This window comes from Tachypleus tridentatus, chromosome 10 (genome assembly GCF_004210375.1).
Source record: "Tachypleus tridentatus isolate NWPU-2018 chromosome 10, ASM421037v1, whole genome shotgun sequence".
NCBI lineage: Eukaryota > Metazoa > Arthropoda > Merostomata > Xiphosura > Limulidae > Tachypleus > Tachypleus tridentatus.
This window is the reverse complement of record NC_134834.1, coordinates 110,682,950-110,707,518: the sequence shown is the minus strand read 5'-3', so window position 1 is coordinate 110,707,518 and position 24,569 is coordinate 110,682,950. Positions and strand designations below refer to the sequence as shown.

The 24,569-nt window shown below is 33.1% G+C and overlaps 1 protein-coding gene and 1 long non-coding RNA gene across 7 annotated transcripts in view; one reads left to right on the top strand and one right to left on the bottom strand.

Moving 5' to 3' along the window:
• Positions 1 to 1,237: 1,237 nt before the first annotated feature.
• On the top strand, positions 1,238 to 3,281 carry LOC143230082 (uncharacterized). The gene is made up of 2 exons (XR_013016226.1): positions 1,238 to 1,376; positions 3,210 to 3,281. It is a non-coding gene; the product is annotated as an uncharacterized LOC143230082 (long non-coding RNA).
• Positions 3,282 to 8,796: 5,515 nt separating this feature from the next.
• The window catches only part of LOC143230080 (protein DEK-like), a 39,368-nt gene continuing 23,595 nt past the window's right edge, over positions 8,797 to 24,569 (bottom strand). For 3 of the 6 annotated variants that reach the window (XM_076463090.1, XM_076463092.1, XM_076463091.1), the window contains exons 7-9: positions 20,600 to 20,668; positions 18,822 to 18,923; positions 13,243 to 13,390 (exon numbers count right to left, since the gene is read on the bottom strand). In XM_076463090.1, the coding sequence (XP_076319205.1) occupies positions 18,849 to 18,923; positions 20,600 to 20,668 (144 nt within the window). In that variant the 3' untranslated portion in view covers positions 13,243 to 13,390; positions 18,822 to 18,848. Of the gene's footprint in view, positions 13,391 to 18,821; positions 18,924 to 20,599; positions 20,669 to 24,569 lie in introns of all 6 variants that reach the window. The other 3 variants (XM_076463093.1, XM_076463095.1, XM_076463094.1) reach the window with 1 other exon arrangement.

Below are 24,569 nucleotides of genomic sequence, written 5' to 3'. Positions count from 1 at the left end.
TATATTTTAAATTATTCTTGGTGTATTTTGAGTGTAGTACTTATATATGTTTTATTGTCTGTATTTCTAATTTTAGCACTTTATTAACTGTATTATTTACATTGTATCTCAATGTTCTACTTGTTAATTTATTTACATTTACCTTTTTGTCTAAATCTATTACCCATACCTCATTTTAATTGTAGTCTTTAATTACTTTATCTTGTTGTTTAAGGTGTTTTAGCAATATATGTGCTTTTTCTTTAGTATTTCTACTTAAGGTTTGAAAAATGTAACTTTTGAATTTGAATGTACCATTTCCATAGTTTTTTGAGGAAGCAGTTTTTTCAGTTTGCAATTTACTCATGTATAAATACTTGTATTTTCATTTACAGACTGTGCATTCAACTAACCCTTTTGGTTCTTTGGGGATTGGTCCACAAGGTGGAGCTGTCTGGAATAGAGGCCTGTCTAATCCTGTTCAAGGAACATCTAGACTTGGCCAAGTTGGTTTTTATAATGACTTTCTTATTTACTTTTGAGAGTAATGTGACACAATTCTTTCAAGTAAATATTAACTAGTAACAATATAATATAACTGAAGTTTACCTACAAAAACACAAAGTTGACTGACAAAGCTTAAGTTTTAAAATCACTAAAATGAAATTAAAAGGGAAAACTTTCTTGTGACCTACATATTTTAAAAGATAACAGTTGTATGCAGATATCGACTTGGTAATTCATTTAAGTTGAGTTTTGAGAAGCTACAACAAATAATTTTTATTGCATGGAAAATATAAATGAAACAAAAAATGCATTAAATAAGATGGATATGTAATTCAGAGAAAGGTTAGATAAAACTGTGGATAAAAAAACAAATGAAACTAACAAGAAAAGATGAAATGGAAGTACACTTCATAGTAGTATTGCAAGTTAAGCATGAAGAAACACATGCTTTAAACATTAGGTTGTCCAGAAATAAATCAGAGTTCTCATGATGACATTTTAGAAACTGCATATTGAGTAACTTATCCTTGGTTTAATCCAGCATTTGTTGTTTACAAGGTGTCTTAATTGTCTGCTGTTTCAACTCTGCTCAGTAAGTTTTGCAATCTCTAAGGCAGCATGGACAAGGAATTTCATCTCATTTTCCTCTACGACTTCAGACTTGGACAAAAAGCTAATGAAACTACACAGAACATCAACCAAGCATTCGGTCACAGATCTGTTACTGAACGTACAGTTCAGCATTGATTCCAAAGGCTTCAACCTGGAGAAGAAAGTCTTGAAGGTCGTGGAAGGAAGTCATCCTTAGATGAAAACACCTTAATGGAAGCAGTTGAGACAGACCCTTGCACAACAGTTCGTGCACTTACAGAAAAGCTAGGCACAACCATGTGAGTGCAATTGGAAAGATGAAAAAGTTGGATAGTGGCAGACTCCAAAACCACTCTCCAGTCCAATCTGGATAATTAAGAACTATAAATAATAACAAAGAGACCAAATAGAAGAATTGGAGAATTAATTAACTTCTAAATTAAAATTTCCAGCTGTAAGAAATAGTATTACGTAACACAATAAGTTGGCGACTTGTCTGAAATAAATTTATTTATGTAACAATCATCATTACTAGGCTAGATAGTAGTAGACTTCAAAACCACACTCAAGCCCAATCTGGATAAGTGAGAACTATAAATAATAACAAAGAGAACCTTTGGACCCCCTGCCACTTTAATAAAAAAGACAAAACTGGTAAACTCTAAATTCAATTAACAAAGTAATAAATGAGACTTCGACAAAGGCCTACAACCTCAAAAATACACCTGGAAATTAACAATTGTTTTCTAAGTAAATTTGGCTGAAGAATCTTGAATCATAGCAATGCCTGTGTGTTAAGTCTCCCTTTATAGCTGCAATGGACTTTTTACATTTTTATTTTTCTTAAGCATTGTTCTAGAAGCCATTTCTCATGAATGACCTTTTGGAAGGTTGTTCAATATACAAGGTGCAAGGTTACTTCATTGTCCTTTGTAGTAGTGTGTGATCCTGGCTGGTAATTGGAGAATAATTTCCATGGTTGATGGAAAATTGTTTTTATAAAGTATGATTAACTCTGTGTGTCATTATACCTTATTAACTAATATTGATTACATATGTAGAAAAGTTGTAATTAAACCTATTTGAAAATTGAATTTCAACTTCACATTGATTGTAATGTAAATGTTTCAGAGAAATTAATTAAAAACTAATATTTTCAAAATTGATGTTTTTTTAAATCTGCATTTGGCATTTTAGTGATAATATACTCAGTGTAAAATGTTTTAACCTTTTCAAGAATTTTACCATTAGACAGGAAGAATGGACACTTGTAGTACTCAAGATTGTCTGTGTGATAAAGGAAATTACTCTAAGTTTTGTGTTCACTGTAATATTCTGTTAAGCCTAAATGTATTCTAAAGGCAGCTGGTATGAGTATTAAAACTTTAATCAAGATAAAGTAGAAAACAACGTTTTGACTTTTGTAGGTCATCTGCAGGTTAAGCCTAACATTTAATGAACTAGATATTTCCTCATGAGTAAGTTTTTTGTTTTTTCTCAGACACTATAGCAGCTTTATTACTGAAAGTGTGAATGAATTCTGACATGGGGTTCATAAAGAAAATGTAATCTGAATCTTATGGACAAGACTTGGCTGTTGGATTTGTGTTCTTCATGCATAGTTGTATGTTTCATTTCAGTCACCCAAGTGACTTGACTGCTGGCTTGTGAAGATTTACTGTCACAGTGCTGTTAGTGTTCTCCATCCTTCATTACAACTTCTGTTTATAACTGTAAACTTGGTCATTGTTTGTTTTCTGAACTACAAGTATCTATTAATGACTAGTTATGTTTGTTGGTTATTATTTTGTTTGTGGACTGTAAACACCAAGTCATTGTTAAGTAATTCATGTTTTCTGTTAATGACCAATGGTGTTTGTTGTTACAGCTTTTGTTGGTTATTGTTCTGTTTGTAACTGTTAACTTGGAGATTGTTAAATATCTGATGCTGTTTTCTAGCATAACATTTTGAGCAACTGCAGAATTGAAGTTTTTTATTACATATGTTAGTTGGGGTTTTGTAAAGATTTTAAACTTTTGTTTTTGAAGTGTGTGTGTCTTTGGCAAAAATAATCCAAATTTCTCACCATCCCTGGTTTTAAAGCAAAATGCTTACCACTACAATTTTACAGATTCAAAACCAGATGGCATCACTACAGCTGCAAGGCCAGGCTTGGAATATGATGGGTAACATTCAAAATCCATGTGCAGAGCATATAAATTCAGGTCCCTCGAGCTTAGGTGCTCCTCAACCAGCTCCAACTTTATATACTAGTCTGTGGCATTAAAGGTGAGGTTAGCTACTGGTTTCACCAAGTGTGTAAGGAATCAAAGACTGTCTACATTGTATATGTTAAAGATAAGGGTAACTGGTGTTGTGCCTTTTGAGTCATGCCTAGTGGGTTCCTACCCACTATAACTTGTATAGATTGTAAAATGTAAATAGAAAATTAATGAGAGTTTGAACAAGGTGAAAAAAAAAAGAATGAAAAGGAGGAGTAGAGCAGTATCAGATGAGACTTGTTTCAAACTGTGTTGTATAACTTACAACTAGTCATGGTAGAAGGAAATTCCATGTCAAAATGATGATACACTATTGTTTTGCTTGTGCTGTAGTAAATTTTGTCGTATTTATAAAAAAAAGGTAATCTATAGTCATGAATAAACAGCATTTGGAGTTGAATATTTTATATCATTTTACTTTTTTTCTGCTACTATCTAACTAATTAATTTTTTTAAAATCTAAGCCAACAGGAGTGAACACACAGCTGTGACTTCTGGTGTTTCAGTTGACCAATCATCTCGCCAAAACAGAACATATCATTTGATGTTTGTTCTTTTGTGTAGAAGCTCCATTTCTGTGTTAGTTTTTGAACTGAATCAAATGTCAAAGCATATACTTAATCTGTTTCTTAGCAGAATTATAATTGTATTTTACTATTTAAAATCACAGTACTGCTGTGAAATAGATTTGCAATTCAAGAACAAAACCACACGTGTGTGAATTATGTCATCAGTATGTTGTATACTTTTATTCTTTAAATCTACAAATCCAATTTTCAGCCATTTGATATCAGATTCTGTAAGCTTTTATTATTATTACAAATTGGAATGGTTGTCAAGTATGACAAGTTAAATATTCTTTTGAGACAGGCTCTCATCTTGACTGACCTTCTAACCATATGTTTTTGTTTCCTACTCTCTTGCTATCGGCTTGGCCAATGCTAGAGTTTGTGACCCTATGAACCATATATAATTAATAATCCTGTAACAGAAGCGTACCTTGTGAATAATTTATACTTTCATTATCCTAGTGAATCTTGTATAATGTTTTTAATTCTTAACTTTTAGTTTTATAATAATAAGTAAAAAAACACAAAGTGTAGCACTTTGTGGGTTGCCTTTTTTGTTGAATTAAATAAAGTACCTGAGAACACATCATAATAATACTGAAGTACCAATGTCCTGTCAACTGTCATAATTTGTCTGGCTTCCTAACTCTGCAACAAGAGTCGTTATTAATCTACCTAAAATAGGTGACATAATTCCTGTGAGAAAAAATTTGAAATTGAACAACAAAATGGAGAATATCCATTACAGAAAACAACACATCATTTGCAGATTAAAACGTTGTCTCTTTGTTGATTATAAAGTGTCAGAACTATTCAGTTAGAGAAAGAGAGGACATAGTAGGTGACATGGCAGATAAATCTGGTTTTTCCACTTGTTCTGTAACCAAATAAAATTGATTATATATAAAAAAGCTTTCCATAAATAAATTATGGAAGACCTAGAGTGCAACTGTTGCAATTCTCATGTAAGTGGAGATTCAAGATTTTTTAAATACTTAAGAACTTGGAACTTATTAAAATTTGGTTTACTAACCATGTTTTGATACCTAGCTTGTTCATATGTACTGATAATAAAAGTTGTATCTTTACAAAATCTATAGTAAAGATTTTGTTTGTGAAAATAGTGAGAAATTTTAACCAGTGATCAACTTCATTTGTACAACCTCTACAATCTGCTGTTTCCTCTACCCTAGCTTGTAATCACAAAAATACAAACTATATCTAAGTAACCTTTTTCAGACTGTAGATGGCAACAAAAATTTAAATTATTTAACCTAAGAACTAGCTTAAGGTTTGTAAGTTTCCACGTGTTTTTATTTAACTTTACAATCTGTACATCACAGTGAATGTAGTTACACTTTATGTACGTATTTACTTTGTAATTTTTACATTACAATCAGCCCAGCGACAATACTCAGTATTTATTTTAAATATGCAGACAATACAATAATTTACAAAGCAAACAATATCCTGTGACTATTATAATTTAACTGGTTTCTAACAAAGACAAAATGCTTTACTGTGAGTCCTTTATCTGAAATTGTGGATAGAAACTTTCAATTTGTATCTGAATTAACAGAAAATAAAATGTTTTATTGGTTAGAAATTATATAATAGCAAACAGAGAAAAATGTTCAAGAATGTGCAAGAGAGTAGCTGCAACAGGTTAGGTACGGCAGGATGGATGTGACTTTTTAATTTATAAACAAAAAGACTGGAGACTTTGTTTTAGTAATAAGTTAAATATGGGTCATTAAGGATGATTTAAAATAAGACAGTGTGTTAAATCATAACATTTTAAAGAGGAAGTTGAAAATTTAAATAACCATATTTATTTTTATATGTTGGTAATAAAGGAGTTTAAACTTAATGTAAAAACTAAGTTGTGACATGCCATTTGACCTCCCTATAGCAAGAGAGTTTATAAACTTTAAATATTTGTACATGTTTAATAGTATTATGAAAGTCTTTTAAGAGCTATCATAAAATATGTAATAAGCTTAATTTACTGGTGGCTCTTAAGAGTTGATCAGAACAGAAATAAAGCAACAAGTTGAAATGAGAAACATTGAAAATTAACCATCAAAACAGCATTATACCAAAAATATATATATTTTTAGAACTGTAGTTGTTTAATATTCCATTAGTCAGTGTAGAGAAAGATAAATTGATTTTCATTTCATGATACTAACATACCTACCCATTATGTTTACTCAGGTGTCAAATTATCCATGTGGTTCTTGCAAAATCATTAATATAAATGTCTTCTCCGTGAAATCGTGTATATACCCTAAACATGTATCATTTAATGGTGGAAAACAAAGGATAGATTTACAAGTATTTATCAAATTAAGTCTTGGTAACTTCAAATGTTTGTTGGTGATTATTTGCATAGATTTTCTTTGATCATGGTTCAGGGCACACTTGTGTTTATGTACTCTGAACTACTGATGATTTTGACTAGTTTGTGGTAAATATTCAAATTAATAATGATACTTAGTGACCCCTTCCCTTATCATAAAGATGTAGTCCTTTAATCTTGTTGCTTCCTAGTCTGTTTGTTAATGTTGCACTCAAAAACCAACAGGGGTGTTCTATTTTGCATTCTAGGGCCATGCCTATTTGCAGTGTTTAAATATAGTGTTCATAAAATTCTGTGTGAAAGGGAAGATAAAACTTATGTTTTATTTATTACATATGGATGAATATAAATTTCACTGATGATCAGAGAAATGGATGGTACATGACTAAAACATACTGATAAATTTTACTACCATCACTAGGTTACAGTAAATGTATGGTAACAAACATTTCCTAATTGTGATAGGAGTGCATTTAAGTTGTTTTTGTGTAGCAGATAAAACAGTTACACTGTGTTTATCCCTTTTAGAGTTTGAATTAATATATAAATGTGTTGTACTGGTGTTCAATTTTATTTTTTGTTGTTAATGAACAAACATTTTCAGACATTAGTTTATTTACAAAGAAATCCTAGTCTTCCAACGTTCATTATTTAGGCTGTTCCTGTAACATTTAAAATATGTAAAATTATTTTTGTCAACTGTGTTCTGTATTAGTTTAAAAAACAAAACAAAAAAACCATTTATAATGTGTTTTCAGGTTGAAGGAAACCCACTTAACTATATACATATAACTTAGATACACAAGTATGACCTTTATCTTCAATGTAGCCTTCAGCCTACTTCTGGTTGGCAGGTGGATGAATTTAACATTCCTCTTATATTACAAAGCATTTTCTTTAAGTATTGATATAACTTATTTTGTACAGGCTGCACAGTTAAGGTGTTTTGAAAATAAAATGGTGTTTACTTCTACAGGAGTTGTGATTTTTGTACTAAGCTAAAACTCAGGGGTGTGATAAAAAATGGTTTTACATAATTTTGGGAAGTTTTAAATGCTTGGAGGCTTCTGTGGCCTACACCTACCTCTTAGAAGATAGTGTCAACAAAATCATACCACCACCAGTTATGGAGTATTTAAGTTAGTCAACCAAAATGTGTGTGGTCTGATAGTTGAGTAGTATTGTACTGTTCCTTTCACCAACATTCTCTAAGCTCTCAAAGGGCCTACAACCATAAAATTGCATGTTTTGACCTGTCAACGTAACCTATTGTTAAGGAAGAAATCATAGATATCAACCACACCTTGTACTGACACTTGGCACCAATAATACTTCCTTTTGTATCTCAATTTATCCTCAGACAAAAGCTATAATCACTTCTTCCCTTCATTCCAAACCTATAATATACACTTGGATAGAAAGGAACATGCATTTAATAACTTGACAATGGAAGATAAACATCTACATAATTCATGTGTTAAAATGACTATTAGACTGACCAACTGGATAAGTCACTTGCCTTACCCAAAGAACAGAAGTACAAGAGCTCATATTAAGTAAAATGAATACTTAAATCTTCAGCATGGTGGAAAATCACATTAGCATCAAGGCAAGGATTCTTTTTCCTGGTAAAACAACAAAGATTAAGCATCAATCCCTTATCTAAGCCAGGGTTTTAGTTAATTATAGATTCACTTGCTTTAAAGAAACAGATTAACCATCTGTCCATAAAGCTGAAATTCCAATTTGCAGGGGCATCTTGCCAAAGACAAATGATTTGTCTACTTGTACCATGTTCCTAGATTTTCACTTACCTTATTCTTGTCTCAACATTATACTTTGAGCTAGTCTGTATGTCCAGTATCTACTTCATTCTTTCTGTATTCAGACAACAGCAACTTACTCAAATTCTACGTCCACATTAGTCTTCAAGAGCAGCACTGAATGAAACACCGTATTATACTGAAGTAGGTGTAAATCAAAACCAATATTGTAAGGCATATTTCTAGATTCTAAAATATAATTTTAAAACATTTTACTTCAACAGCTTTATCAAAGTAAGTTTTCTCCCCTTACAGGAACACTTTAATATAAGTGGATTATGTTAATTAATATTTAAGTACTTTTCAACACCAAACTTTAATATAAGGCTTCATTAATTAGATTTGGCTTACTATAAACAACAGCAATATCATCGTGGATTTGTGAAAGTAAGAAAAAACATGTTTTTATGATTAACAGAATCAAAAGCTTTGTAATTAATATTTCCGTAAGTAAAATTCTTCTTCAACACAAAATTGGTGCAAACTTCACAATAGTATTATAATACACATAACTAAAGGAAACAGGTTGTTTCATAACTGGTGTTTTCACACAACCTGCTCCATTCATAAAGCTTTTTCTTTTGTAGATTTGTTTTAAATGATTCCATCTAGAACTCTGGTAACTTCTGGAAGATTATTTGTTCAATGAGATATTATAGTACACAAAACAAAGAAACAGCACTACATTAGATGATTTTATTATAAACCCACTGAATCCTTACAATTTTAAAAGATAAAAAAACAAGTGATTCAGCCAACAAAAAACACTAAAACTGAAAAGGCTGGTTAAGCCATAGTTAAGAATGATTTATTGTACAACTGTTTCAAGCAAACATGTCAACATTTCTTTGAAAACTAAAGTTGAACTCACCGTGGTACAGGGATAAGCGTTCCTTTTAATTAAAAAGACCTCTCTTACACATCACTTTGAAATCACCAATACATTAAAACCACAAATATCAATTTGTCTTAACTTCTAGTGAGGAAAGGGTATATATCTTTTTGTGGTTAGGGGGTTAATTCCAAAGTAAGACACATCATGACTATCAGCTTGTATGAAAATAGACCCAATGTATATTAACACATGAACTGCCATAGGCAAACTCTGGTTCTCCCCATAGCTTCCAAACACTGCCCTTTACCACTTGTTTCATGTTATAGAGAGGTTGGCATAATGTTTTAGGTACTAATAATGTAAAACATGACACATGTGAATGTTAGATTATTTGTAATACCAAATGATCCATGTCTGTGTGATACACAGGTGGCTAATTTGGCAATACGTTTATTTTTGCCAGAGTAAATGAACCACATGTGATTAGGGCTTTTTTTTTTTTTTGTTAAATTACCTTACTCACATGCTTGAAAATATGCATACATATTGATGTGTATACACATGTATATTTCTTTTTATTTGTGAACTGATGTTTTGTTATACATAGAAAAGCACATCTACTGATCTTAACAAGATTGTTGTTATTAATTGAAGTTATATAATTTTAGGTAGTTATGTTACAAAATGGATAGTTATATTTTATGGAATATCCATGTCAGATCAGAACTCCTCTTCAAAGAAAAGTAGGGATAACAAAGCAAAATTCATCCAAAATTTAAGAAGAATTAGACACAGATGCTTGAGAAACAGATAATGTTGCAGATGATAAAAACAAGTAAGGTGCTCCTTTGAATGAAACACAAAGAGTTTTAAGTACTACAAACAGCAACACTGCTGTTACAGCCTGAAGAGATATTGATAGAAGTCAGTCTATCCAACACTTAGTTTGTGTAGCTTCAGAGAACATACCCTACTTTATGACAGTTGGATGTAAGGATGTGCTACCAACTGATATATACAAATTATTAGTGAATGATGCTTTCTTAGAATTATATGTCAGAAAGACCAATAGGTTTCAACAACTGTAAGTAGGGCAAATGCCTATAACTATATATTTTGAAGTGAAATTGTGGCAACCAAGAAATGTATAGTGCAGCTATTAGGAATTCTGATAATCATGGGATTGAATAAACAGCCTGAATTTTCTAGCTAGTAGTCTCAAAGTCAAATATGTGGAAATAAATTAATTCAAAATACAATGCCAAGAAATAAATCTGAACTCATGCTTGTTTGTTTGTTTTTAATTTCACACAAAGCTACTCGAGGGCTATCTGTGCTAGCCGTCCCTAATTTAGTAGTGTAAGACTAGAGGGAAGGCAGCTAGTCATCACCATCCACCACCAACTCTTAGGCTACTCTTTTACCAACGAATAGTGGGAATGACCGTCACATTATAATGCCCCCACGGCTTAAAGGATGAGCATGTTTGGCGTGACGGGGATGCAAACCCGCAACCTTCAGATTACGAGTCACACGCCTTAACATGCTTGGCCATGCCAGGCCCTGAACTCATGCATTTTGTTAATAATGAAGTTTATGATGATAGTGATGGACTATTCAAACTAGGACCATTGATGAAACTTGAGACCCAAAACTTCAAGATGTGCACTATAGAAGGCAGTCATTGACAAAAGCTGAGTTCATTTGAAGGACTATACTGGGACAGTATACACAAAACAAGAAATACAAGTATGAAGCAAATTTTTTTATGCTATTTGCAGTTGAAGGTTATACCTGAAGTTACATTTATAAAGGAAGAACACATATATTCTTACAGGGATAGCTCATACTGAATCAACTGTACTGAGTCTAATGGATTGATTGCTAAATGAAAAATGTACCTTGTACGTAATTAAGTTTTATACATCTAACACTCTTGCAAGATATCTACTGACGAAAAAAAAAAGCTTACATAAGTAGGACCTTACAAAACATGAGCTTTTAATGTTGACTACAGAATCTAGTCATAATTCTAAACTCAAAAACAAGAACCACAATGAGAAAAAAAAATTGTGTAATTAACTACAGCAAAAGGAATGGATGTTTCAGAGTAGATGGCCATCCTATTATTCGCCTCTACACAAAGTGGATGCTTCAGACCAGAAGGCCATCCTATTATTAGCCTCTACACAAAGTGGATGCTTCAGACTAGATGGCCATCCTATTACTTGCCTCTACACAAAGAGGATGCTTCACACCAGATGGCCATCCTATTACTTGCCTCTACACAAAGAGGATGCTTCACACCAGATGGCCATCGTATTACTTGCCTCTACACAAAGAGGATGCTTCACACCAGATGGCTGTCCTATTACTCATCTTTACACAAAATGGATGCTTCAGACCAGATACCAACCTATTACTCATCTCTAGACTAGACTCCCAAACTGCATAAAAAGGCAGCACTTGAGCTTCTCCTTGGAACATTAAGAGTAAGTCTATACTTTATAATAAACACCACACAAGGGAAGAAATGAATGTGAACAGTTTTGAGAGGGTCGATACTTTTGTCACTACTGACAGGGAAAGATCAAGAAGACATTTCTGTGGGAAGAGAGAGGAGCACAGTCAGAGATCAAAGGACAGAACACTACCTCACTGAAAAGGATAGCAAAAGTTGGGAAACACAAGTTATCGTGAAGACATACAAATAAGGAATAACTGAAAAGAGCAGCTCTAAATGTTTAAAGCTTTAAAACATACCAGGGAGAAACTCTTCTTGTGTCTTGTTTTGAACAGAATCATAGTGCATACAAACATAAATAAAGGAAGAAATACATTTTGTGTTTTTACTCCCTTATACCTTAAAATATACTGTTAAGTCATAAATGGTAACTTGTCTCTTATAATTTATTCAAAGAGAGAAAAGGGGACAAATACTGTAAGCAGAAATATTTAAATCTTATATACAAGAACAGAATAACAAGGAATTATGACTACCATAAATTACGAAATATACATAAAAAAGTTTTGATCCACTGGTAGCTCTTTTGGCAATTCATGGAAACCAGTTGTCAGTTAATGTGTTAAAGAACAGGATATTTTGAAGCACATGAGAACTTATTTATAAACTTTGACAATGACTGGAAAAAAATGCCTGCTTAATAAAATACATTATACTTAATCTATATGCTAGAACTACAATGTAAGATTTAATAATAAATACACTATAAGTAATCATAACCCTCTGCAAGAACAGTTTTAAAATACTGAAACAATGGAAACTGGAGGTCAATATAAAAATATCCAAAGCCATGATTTTTTGCTTCATCTACCAATCCTTAAAACAGCTGTAATATAAAATATTAGAATAACAAATATACACTATCTGCTATAAAATATCATGTAAGTTAACTAAATTTCATCAGATATTAATGGGATTATGGACAAAAATGTCACTGAAAGCAAGGATATTGAAATAATGAAAGAACAGAATACAGAAATAGCTGTACTCATTACTAGGTTGCTTGTTAGTTTTAATCTATGAAGGTAAATTGCTTGAATAATAAATTAATAAAAAACTGTTACTTTATATATGTTGTGAAGCATTACAAAATTATGTAACTCCCCACCAGGTATCATGATATGTAAAAAAAGATTTGAAAATATTTACAAATCATACAATTATTTTAAAAAAATATGTTAAATAAATTCAGTTACCCATTTTTTACCCCCTAAATATTCAAGTATCTACCTAGTTTCACATGTTCTTGTATTAGTAATTTAAAACACTTGGTATGCCAACATTTATTTTCCTGTTCCTCACATAGAAATATCAGACAGTGACTACAAGCTATTATTGGTCATATGCTTTAAACTTTATGATAGATGTTTCCAGTTCCAGATTCAAGCTTCTAAGTTAATTAATCATGAACAATTAACACAATATCAAAGATTTTCTTGCAATTCACTCAACAACATTCATTCAAAAACTTCAGAACCATTTAAGCTGTCAAAACAGAGGTTACAAACGGCTTTTATAGTTTACTGAAAAAAACAGAACCAAACATTTAATTTTCTAATACTCATTCTGCAAATAAAACAAGTACTGGAGAACTATACTTTTAAATCTTGCCACTATATAAACCCACTTCTCGCCCAAGCCATAAAACTTTAGATGATTTTATACACATGAAAAGTATTTCACTAGATGGCACTGGTCTTCAATGAATTTATTGACAAATAAAAAATATGGGAAGATGAAACTTTTATAAAAACTGTTTTCTAATGAAGTGGGTTTGCAAAATTTTCTTTATTATTCTTTTATGTTATTTTAGTAGCTCATCCAAGACAATCAGCCCCTTCCAAGTTTTTTTATCTGGTCACGACTGATGACTGTGCAAGAAGTACGAACATGCCCACAGAGAAATCAGGAAATGAGCTGAAAATAGAAGTTACACTTGAGTGATATCTTTATGAGCAACATTCAATCTAAACTGTAGAAACACAAGTTGTATATACATGGTATCTTTATAAGCAACATTCAATCTAAACTGTAAAATGTATCAACTGTTGTTATCAAAAGAATTAAATTACAGATCACAGATTTAATAGTATCAGAAAAACAAAAAAATGTAAAAGAAAAAAACCCTGCACATTTGGAACAGTTTAACACAATACTTAAAATTCTTTCTAAAAAAAGGTCACACTGGTACAGGCCTCCTGTGTGATAAGTAGCTGACACTGATGTCAATAATGACATTATTATATGTGAATATTTAAACTAAACTTTATATTGTAATACATCAGATAGTAATTATCAACCAAAGGAAGAATTTTGTTGGTCTGCAAATGTTTATAAATAAAGCAATTGAAGTATATTGTTACAATTTAAAATTATTCACACAGTTTAAGTTGTGGAAGTGATGCATGGAAGTCTGTGGCAGTAGCTAGTTGAGTTGGATATAACTTAGGAACTACCACTCTAAAGTGTTGTTCAAGTTGCTGTGATAAGAATAGAAGTTTGAAAATGCATGGCTCACTGAAGAAGGAAAACACAGTCCCAGGTGAGATGCTGTGATAAGAATACAAGATTGAAAATGCATGGCTCACTGAGGAAGGAAAACACAGTCCCAGGTGAGATGCTGTGATAAGAATAGAAGTTTGAAAATGCATGGCTCACTGAAGAAGGAAAACACAGTCCCAGGTGAGATGCTGTGATAAGAATACAAGATTGAAAATGCATGGCTCACTGAGGAAGGAAAACACAGTCCCAGGTGAGATGCTGTGATAAGAGTACAAGATTGAAAATGCATGACTCACTGAGGAAGGAAAACACAGTCCCAGGTGAGATGCTGTGATAAGAATACAAGATTGAAAATGCATGACTCACTGAGGAAGGAAAACACAGTCCTAGGTGAGATGCTGTGATAAGAATAGTAGTTTTGCTACATACAGTAAAGACAGTTACAAATGGCAGAGGTGTATAGAAGTTTCACGAGACTCAGCGTACAAAATTCTGAATGGAGAAGGGCAGAAAGCTGCTGATGGTAAACATGGTCCAATACCTTCAAGGATGAGGTCCTGGCAAAGCCATAGACCAGATTCAATCAAGTGAGGGCATAACAGATTTTTAAAACAGAACACTGATCCTCTCCCAATGAATGAAAGAGAAAACATAGAGGATGTTCAGCACCCTTGTACACTTTACATGCAGTTGTTTGATAGCTTGATGTGTGGAATAAAGATCAGCTTACAGTCAAAGATAAGTCACAAGAACTTTGTCTCAATTATAGTGGGAAGCATAACAGAGCTCGAGATCAGGGGTGAATACCTCGTTGGAAGTAGAAGTGCATGCAAACAGTTCTATAGTGAGAAAAGGTAAAAACATTTGCTGTGGTCCACTTCAGTAAATACTTGAGAGCAGTCAGTAGCTGCTGCTCAATAAACCCCATGCTTGATGACTGACATGAGATGTGGAAGTCATTGAAATAGTGACCACTTGCAAATGTAGAAGGGGAACTGTCCACTAATGGCATTAATCTTTATAATGAAAAGTGTGACACACAAGACACAGCCCTGAGGGACTCCAAGTTCCTCTGGGAAAGAGCTTGAAAGTGTTGAGCTCTCATGAAGTTGGAATTGCTGGTCCATTAAAAAAATGTTCAATAATAATGAGCAAATGGCCACACAACCTGTGTGAGTGAAGGTCTCATGAGATGCCATACCTCCATACTGTATTATAAACTTTCTCAAGGTAAAAAATACAGAAACAAGATGTTGGCACTTGAGGAAGGTTTCCCTGGTTAACGTTTTAAGTCAAATGGTCCACAGTGGAGTGCTGTTGTCAGAACTTACACTGGGTGGGTGAGAAGAGATTGTTTCATTCGAGAAACCAAACAACACAAGCATTAAACATCCTCTCCAAGATCTTACAAAGACAGCTTGTCAAAGCAATCAGACAGTAATTTGAAGGAATCTTCCCACACTTAGTAAAAGGGAGGAGAATAGCATGGCAGTAAATATCAGGACAAACATTCTCTTGCCACTTCCAACTGATATACTGCCACACTGATGAAGAACAAGATTGAGTTCTATCAGTGTGAAGGGACAATTATAGTCATAGAGACAATCAACCCGAAAGGAAAAGAGGTGACTGAGATGCCCAAATCTTGATGGCTAAGATGGTGGATGAAGCAGAAGTGCTAGATGCACAAGAAAAGGTTTTGCTGAAAGTATTTTGTCCCATTTGACTTTGGAAATGGTGGTAGAAGAGATGCTAGTTGTGAATGTAATACAAGATTCCTTCTGGCTTTGATGTCTTACCTGCCGAGCAGGTCCAAGATTCTGCTGGAACACGATGTAGTTCGATAGTGTAGGATATCTATGAAAGCTATCCCAGGCCTGTTTTTGAGCCTTTTATGCCATATGGTAGGCAGGATTCCAATATGGACAATAATACATGGAAAACATGCCAAAGTTTCAGGAATAGAACAAGCAGCTGCTTGGACAATAATGTCAGTTATTGCTACCACATAGTGGCCTATCAATGGTTTACAGACATCAGCAGGATCAAGTTCTGAGAGAGTAGTGAAAGAGGGCCAGTTGATTTGGTCCAGCTTCCACCATGGTACACGAACCAGGTGGCATCGACCATGATCAGTCTCCCTCAATATGACAGGAAAATGATTCTTGCCAACCCCCCAAGAGAAACATGAAGGGGAGCAGATAGAGAGATGAACAGCAGTAAGATACTGAATAGGTGCACGAAAATAAATATACGTAGGAGTATTGAAGAGAGAAAGGGTATGATCCAAGAGTATACACTCTACAGAGCAATTCCTGCCATCAATATCAGCACCACCCCAGGAGATTATACCCACTAGTCTCTCAGGATTAAGAATGGAGCTGGCAAATGTTTAATGAGAGCAACAAGGTCTGACCAATCATAGGTTTCCTTCAAGAAACAGAGAGAACAAGTAGTGATGGTAAGACCCAAGGAAACACGGATAACTACAGCCTTCAAGGGTATATCGAGTGGCAAAGATAGGGTGGGTACATGCTGATCAACTAGCAGTGCCACCTCTCCATCACACAACCTATTATTTCTGTACAAAGAAAACTGCTGAAAGATGACCTTATCAGCAAGCAGGTTTCAGAAATGTTTCCTGTAAGGAAAGACACCCAGGAATGGTAAGAATCAATCAGCACTTTGATGTCATCCAAATTAGAATGGAAACCTTGATAGTTCCACTGTATTAAAGTGGCCATTTTTACTTACATAAAGGAGAACTGGACAGAAAGCCTTTCTATTTTTGACCATGTTATTTCTTTTTATTAGAAAGTCTACCGACCTCCATGAATCCTGCCTTGGGTCGAGTGGGCAGGTCTCTGTTTTTAAATGAAAATTCCAGTGACTGAGGGCATGAATGAATGATCTTTCTGCATCTTGGGGATGAAGATGAACCTGAGGAAATGTCAGAAGCTGTAGCCAAAGGAAGTGGATCCAGGAACTGGATGAAATGGTGGGATAGATGTTGATTTCCAAACTCTCTTAACTATGGAGGGCAAAAGCTTCTTCATGTGGTTTGAAGACTACTCTGTCAGAGATATGGTGAGATCTCTCTGCACTCCCACTATAACAGTGGAATGGAGTGCAGCAGCATACATCCTAGATCAGGGGTTCCCAACCTTTTGGTACTCGTGACATGAAAATGTAATTGATGAAATAAAATTAATATTATCCCAAGTTACTTCTAACAAGGCTACCCTAACTTTTGAATGTTAGGGTAAGAAATGTTTTCAAACTCTGTACCTCTTTTTCCTCCACCCACCTAGGGCAAGAACAAAAGTAACAGGGGTGAGAGCCATAACAATTGGCACAATGAGGGTCCATTTTGTACTTGCTGGTAGCATGGTCCTTGCCACTGCAATGAGTACACATCAAGGAACCATAACATGATGTCTTCATGTGACCAAACTACTGACATTGGAAACATCCAAGGGTTTGGAATATATAGCTGCACCTTGCAATTTAGATAACCTGCTCTGATGGTGTCAGGTGGACACGGTGATGTAAGCATCAAAATTAGAACATTGATTGGCATCACAATTTCATCTTTATGAGTGGAGATATGTTTTACTGCAAAAACACCTTGGGCAGAGAAACCAATGAAGATCTCTGACTTTGGAATGTTCTTCAAATCCTTCTCAACAATAACTCCTTGGGACAAATTCAAAGTAGCTTGGGGAGTAACCTCAATGAATATATCCCCAGTGGACTTTGAATACAAGAGAAGTTCACTCTGTTTTGGAGTGGACATTTCCACCAAGATGTCCTAAGAACATAGCTTTTTTACTCACTTAGGAGAGCCAGCAAGCTTCTCCTGAATAAAAAGAAAAGAGACACTTGCCTTACAGATTTGTCTAGTAATGAATGTAATATCAGAAGATGAGGTACAGGTGTCGAATATTGCTGTGCAGAATTTTCAAGATATGGTCGTTTACTTAGTCAGTTTTTTATTATTTTAGTTTTATTTGGAGTTTAGGGATCTATGATAAAGAAAAAATATTTCTATGCCTACTAACTCTGTCTACCATGAAGCCCTATGAGGAGATGCATTACAATGCCAGGGTTTTGTGAGCACTATACCCAAACACAAAGTATCAGACACAATGTCCACAACAACCACTGAGAACATTCAACACTAGTACTTGGTCAACCATAGCCTAAGTGGACCAGCTGACTGACTGTAGGAGGGCCACCCCAAGGCCATCTGTGTATAGGAATTCAAGGCCAAAGTGGCTTGCCACGGTTGAAACCCTTAACAATTAGGATCCTCTCCTCCCCTTCACAGGTTACCATGCATGGCAAACACTTGGGTGGACATTTAAATTGCATAGGAAGTAAACAGAAAGTACAGAACCTTTCCTGGGAGGTACCCTCGCCAGGCACAAGAATCCACACCAAGGGGTAAAAGCAAGTCATCACATTTTTAGACTTACATTCAACCTTTTATTGAACTACTAAATTATGAATGTATGCCAGTAAGTTTAGTATCAAATTATAATATTATACATTAATTAATTTTTCAAGTTATAAAAAAAACAACAAACCTCAAATATTGATATATGGTGTCATATGGTATGTCAAATATACCTTTGGTTTAGTTTAGATGTTTGTGTTGTCAAAATACAAACTCTTTAGTTTTCTATGAATTAAAACTCAAACTGCTGCTATTGACAAGTTAAAATACAAAATAAGGACCTTCTTTCTTTTTGATTTGCTGATATATCACAATATTTATCAAATTAAATACAATGGCCCTGCCTACTTCTTCCACTTTTGCAAATATTTGATTAAATACACCTACTACGCTCTCTGACGTGTTCATAACCAATCAGAAGGTTAGAAATTCCCCCACGTGGTTTTCAAGCTTTTGAAGGTGGAAAGTTCCCATGATTATGACATTTCCCTTGAAAAGATAGGGTAAGTGAAAATGTTGTTCAAACAACTGTTTTGGACTCAAATACAGTTTAATTAATAAGATGATTATCTAGAGTGGAATTTTGTGGAACTGATACAGTAATTTTAAAACGCACATATAAAACACAATTACTTTGTTTTACACCTCCATGTACAAAGTTTGGCAAGACTTAGCATGCAAATATAAACTTCTCTACAGCTGTAAGTAGAAGAGATCATTGATTTCTGTACTTATATCTACAACAGTTACTGTAAAACAATGTCCTTAACAGTACCATAAAACATATTAATTTAAACAGCAGTGTATAAAATATCCACAACAGTTACTGTAAAGCAATGCCCTCAACAGTAGCATATAAAGTAGTAATTTAAATAGCAGTGTATAACATATCCACAACAGTTACTGTAAAACAATGTCTTTAATAGTGGTGTGTAAATTTCATCCATAATAGCAACTAGAAAACTAGAAATACTAAATATTAGTGGCTTAAAATTGAAAGTACTAGAGTTTCCAATAACTATCAAAAGTTCCAGTTTTTTAGCCAACTGGAAATTCTTTTACAACTTTGTCGATTTCTTTGAAATAAATTTTGTTGCTGCTAATAATTTTTCTCCATTTGTCACATTAAAAGTTCATGTTTTTACTGAAACAATGTAAGTTTCCACTATACCTGTAAAATGTCAGCAGCAACATTCTGCTACAGCCAATCAACTGTCATTCTTTTGACACTTGATTGTTTAAACTTAAAACACATTTGTTGTTGGATTTGTATTCTGCCACTTTATCAATCACAATGTGGTACTTACTGATTTACTATTTAAATTACCATACCATCAACAGACATGTAAAATATTCACAATTTACTGTGAAAAATACATACAAATAGTCTTTGATAAAATTTTTACTACAAAAGTAAATGTTCTTAACAGTACCATAAAATAATATTGATAAAAGAAACCTTCAAGAAATAGCTTACTTATCCTACTGTAATGGAAGAAGAATGTGTATATGTATCTATCTGTGTATGTGACCAAAATAAATTCAATGTTACATCATCTACTAAATGGCACCACAAACAAATATACATAAAATAATTTCATACTTTAGGTATTCAAGATCCAGATAATCAGAAAAATAACTTGTGCAACAAAGCATTTCTTTATTAGAAAACACAACTGTAAACATTCTTCTCACAACAAGAAAATAACTTCTAATAAAAGTATATGTATGTGTTTGATTATATCTTTATCAAAGTAATTTGTAAATATAGTAAGAACAAAAAAGAATACTTGAAAAACTTATTTTTATCAGTACAATCCAAACACTTTTCCCATGCAGTACTTAACAGTTTTGTTTTAAAAAAGAAAATTTTACTTTTTAAAAATATTTTTCAATTAGGTATAAATACTATAAGTAAATACTAATATAAACAGTTGCCCATACACCAGCATTTCTGCTAGTAATGATAATAAAATGAACAATAGTAAGTAACAAATTATGTTTGTACAATTATGCAGTAAGAAGGTCTCTGTAGTTAAAACCACTGTTACTCACTGGTCTATGTTTTATTATCATGTACTTATCAGGCACTGAAAAAAGAAAAATATCTATATTTAACAGTTTCCCAATGTTTTTATTTAAATATTGAAAGTTTTAATACATACCGATCTGACAGTAGATTTAATAAAGTCTTTTTTATCACTGAGGTCAAAATCTGGATATTCGTCCGACACCTAGAAGACAAAATACAACAGTCAGTTTCAAAAGTATACATTAGAGTCATTTATTTAATCTGTTATTTGATCACATCTGCCCAGGCATGACTTACTGCTTGTCACAAGGTTTCAGTGACTTTTATTATGCTACTCTTTATTCATGTAGCATAAAAGTGTAGCTTGTTACCCATATTTTGATAGTATACAAGTTTTTAATTTTATACAGAAATACTTTTTTTTAAATCCTGAATTTCCCTTAATGCGAGAAAGGTGACACTCTCTAAGTATTCAATTCTCTATATCTGATTCACTACCCCTGTAATGAATATGAAATTTAATGTAAATAACTCAATGTAAAACTGTCATTGCTCAAACAATATATAACCGTTACAGCCTTCAATTTTGTTTGATTACAAAGCTATGAAACAGAAAATCAGACTCCTCTTGTCACATTTCAGGATTTGTTAACTGTTTTTATCTATCAAATAATATATTGTAATACATCAATCTCTAAACAGAGCATTTTCTTAGGTACATTATTTAATTAAAGAAAAATTTTGAGCTTTCTACAAACAGTGTGAAAAAAGTAGGGTCAAGTGACGTTGACAATAAACAGTAAAAAAAAATGAGGTATCCTATTTTTTGTTTTCCTGTTTATTCTTTATAATTACAAAAGTAACTAAAATATAAAAAATATGGCTTTTTGTAGTTAATTAAGCTCAGATTAGGTAAAATAAATAATAATGTAATAAAAACATTTATGAGGCACACAGCAGCTCGTATGTAACAATTTCAGTTGCATGTTCTCCAAGTGATTTACAATTTATAATGGTGCAAATAGTAGTAACTGATTGTTCAAAAAGAAATAAAACAATAAACTTTAATTATAATTTGATGTATACTGTTAAATACTTAAAGCTACTTAGAAAAAAAAAATGAATGTGCAAGATGTCAGAAAAACACTTAGATTCAAGAAGGGTTGTGTGGTTTATATTTGTAGGATAAAACAAATATAGTTACAATTTAAAGTCATTCTAGAAATACAAAAGGGTAATTTACATTTATTTAATTATTAGTGGTGGTTACAAGGTTGGTAAAATTGTACAGAAAATAACTAATAAAAATAGTTTTACTGAAAACAAACAACTGAAATGCATTTAGGTTACACCAACAAAATATATCTAAAACAAAATGTATTTCTGATCTTAACATTAAAATCATACTCTATGTGAACTATTCAAAACAAAAACACAATATATTCAGAGACAAATCTTTTTTCAATTTCATGAAAATAATTCACAAAATGATTTTTTTTGTAAGTGAATGACTTATGTTTACTGAAAAAATTTCAAATTTCATAAAAATATAGACACTATATTAAAAGTTTGTAGTATCCAAACTATAGACTTGAAACACATATGAAGAGGTCACCTGGTCAGTCAAATCACCCAAGTCTGTACTGATAGAGTCAACCTCTTTACTACTGATAAGTCAAGGCATGCATGTTACAACCTTATACAGTTTCATTCAAACTTTGATACTTTGTTCCAATAATGTGGATTCCATTTTTAATTTCTTTCTGCATTAGTTCAAAATTTAATTACGTTATTATAATCAAGTATGTTATAGAACTCAAAGTTGTATTCCTTTATGTAAAAAGAAAACTTCTATAATTGCAGTTTCTGCTGTCTTGTGATCTGCTCATAGTTAGAATGTCTCAACTTTATAACAGCTGGTAGAGAAGAAACTGTACGTTTGGAATGTAGTTCCTGTAGATGGTTAAAGGACACAGTACAGATGTTTTATATTAATTTTTCAAATCCATGTTGCTATGCAATAGTGTGAATTTGACTGGCATGAAAAAGGAAACTTCTTCTTGAATCTTAGTAATTAAACAATAAGTATTACTGTTTTGAAATGAATCCAAACATCAGGTAATCCCATAAGTAATGTCCAAACATTGAATACAGAAAGTACATCATCATTTCTGTCTTTGTAGGAGGCTTTAATGACTAAAATATGTAGTAGGATGTGTATAAAAATGTTCAGACAAATAAAACAAACTAACCCAACTACACTTTGTCAAATCATTAATCAAATAAAACCTTATGAAGATAGATGTGTCTGAGGAGCACATTTGGAATATAATGCTTTATGAGTTTAAAAAGAAGCAACAGTGCAGCAGAAATTACACAAAACATTCAAGGTTTCTTCAGTGCAGTCTCTCAATAAAAGAAAGTGTCAAAGGTGATTTCAGAAGTTCAGGTCAGGTAACTACAGCTTAAGTGATGCACCACATACAGGTCATTCTGTTGTGTTTAATGACTTGCTGCTAGCTGCACTTGATGAAGATTGTGCTGCAACAGTCAAAGAACTAGAAGCTTAATTCAACCCATTCAACAGTTCACCATTATCTGCAACAGACTGGAAAGATGTCCAAACTTGGAAAATGGGTCCCCCATGATTTGACAGAAGCCAATGTTAGAGCAAGAGTGGGCATTTGCACTTCTCTGCACTCTCAAGAACGTAACTCACCTTCTCTGGACAGATTTGTGACTGGAGGTGAAAAATGAATATTTTATAAAAATGTTAAGCACCACAGAATTTTAAGCTCAGTGCAAATAAACTGGCTAAAACACAGCCCAAAATGGACCTCCACCTTAGGAAGGTCTTGTTAAGCATTTGGTGGGATATTGTTGAAGCAATCCACTGTGAGTTGCTGCCACTCAATGTAACAATTACATCAGACTTCTATTGTCAACAGTTAGAGCATTTGAATGTTGCACTGGAGAGGCCTGCTTTGATCAATAGCAAAGGTGTTGTGTTACACTAAGATAATGCACGACCCCATACAGCAAGGATCACATCTGTAAAGATTGAAGAGCTAGACTGGGAAATCTTCCACATCCTTCTCATTCTACATATCTTACCCCATCTGATTATCACCTTTTCCAAAGTTCACAGAACTATTTTGATGGAAAAAGAGCTTGGAACACATGAAAATGTCAAAACTACCATCTCTGCATTCTTTTCCTCCATATCCCAAGAATTTTATAGAAGTGGCATTCAGAAGCTTGTGAATCATTGACAGGAAATAATTAATAATAAAGGAGCATACATTATTGATTAAATAACATTAAAAACATTTGAAATACTTTCTCTTTTTCTGAAGCTAAAATCAGACATTACTTAAGGGATGACCCGATGTCATTGTTCTCTTGAGGTGTATATAGCACTTGGCAAGTGTTTCTCATCCTGTATGTATTAGTTTGATAGACACAGTGTATTTAGGTTTTATATTTATATTTTAATTGAAGTAGAACCTCAACATTAAGGATACCCTTCTGACTGCACCCAAGTGCCTATATTGCAAGGTCCCCTTAATATAAAAAATAAGCCACTCAAAGTTATATTACATAATGATTGTACTACATTTCTAGTGTTTATGAGTTACAGGTAGCCATGTTATAAAGCATTGTCAGCAGGAAGTCCCAGGGGTGAATTAACAATGTCCTTTTCTCTTCATTATTGGTCACAAAGTTTCAAAATATATCTCTTCAGAGTTTGAACTGTACACATTTTACATTTATTGTCTGTGGTCATTTTACTATTAGAGACAGAAGTAAAAATCCTCTGGAAATAAAACAACAAATATCTACTTGTGCCATCAAATTGTCTATGTGATACTAATACACAATTCTCAAGTGTAACAAAATGCAAGCCAAGAAATAAGCCATCTTGACTCCTGGTGTGAAGAATTCATCTGTTTATGTATTCTACAGTTTTTACAATTAGAATTCCCCATAGTAGCAAGACTGCACTTTGAATTTATGAACACGTTTATTACAGTATATGGTTCAGCACCAATCCAATAAACATATCGCAAGTATTTGAATATTGGTCATCCTTCTATGATGTT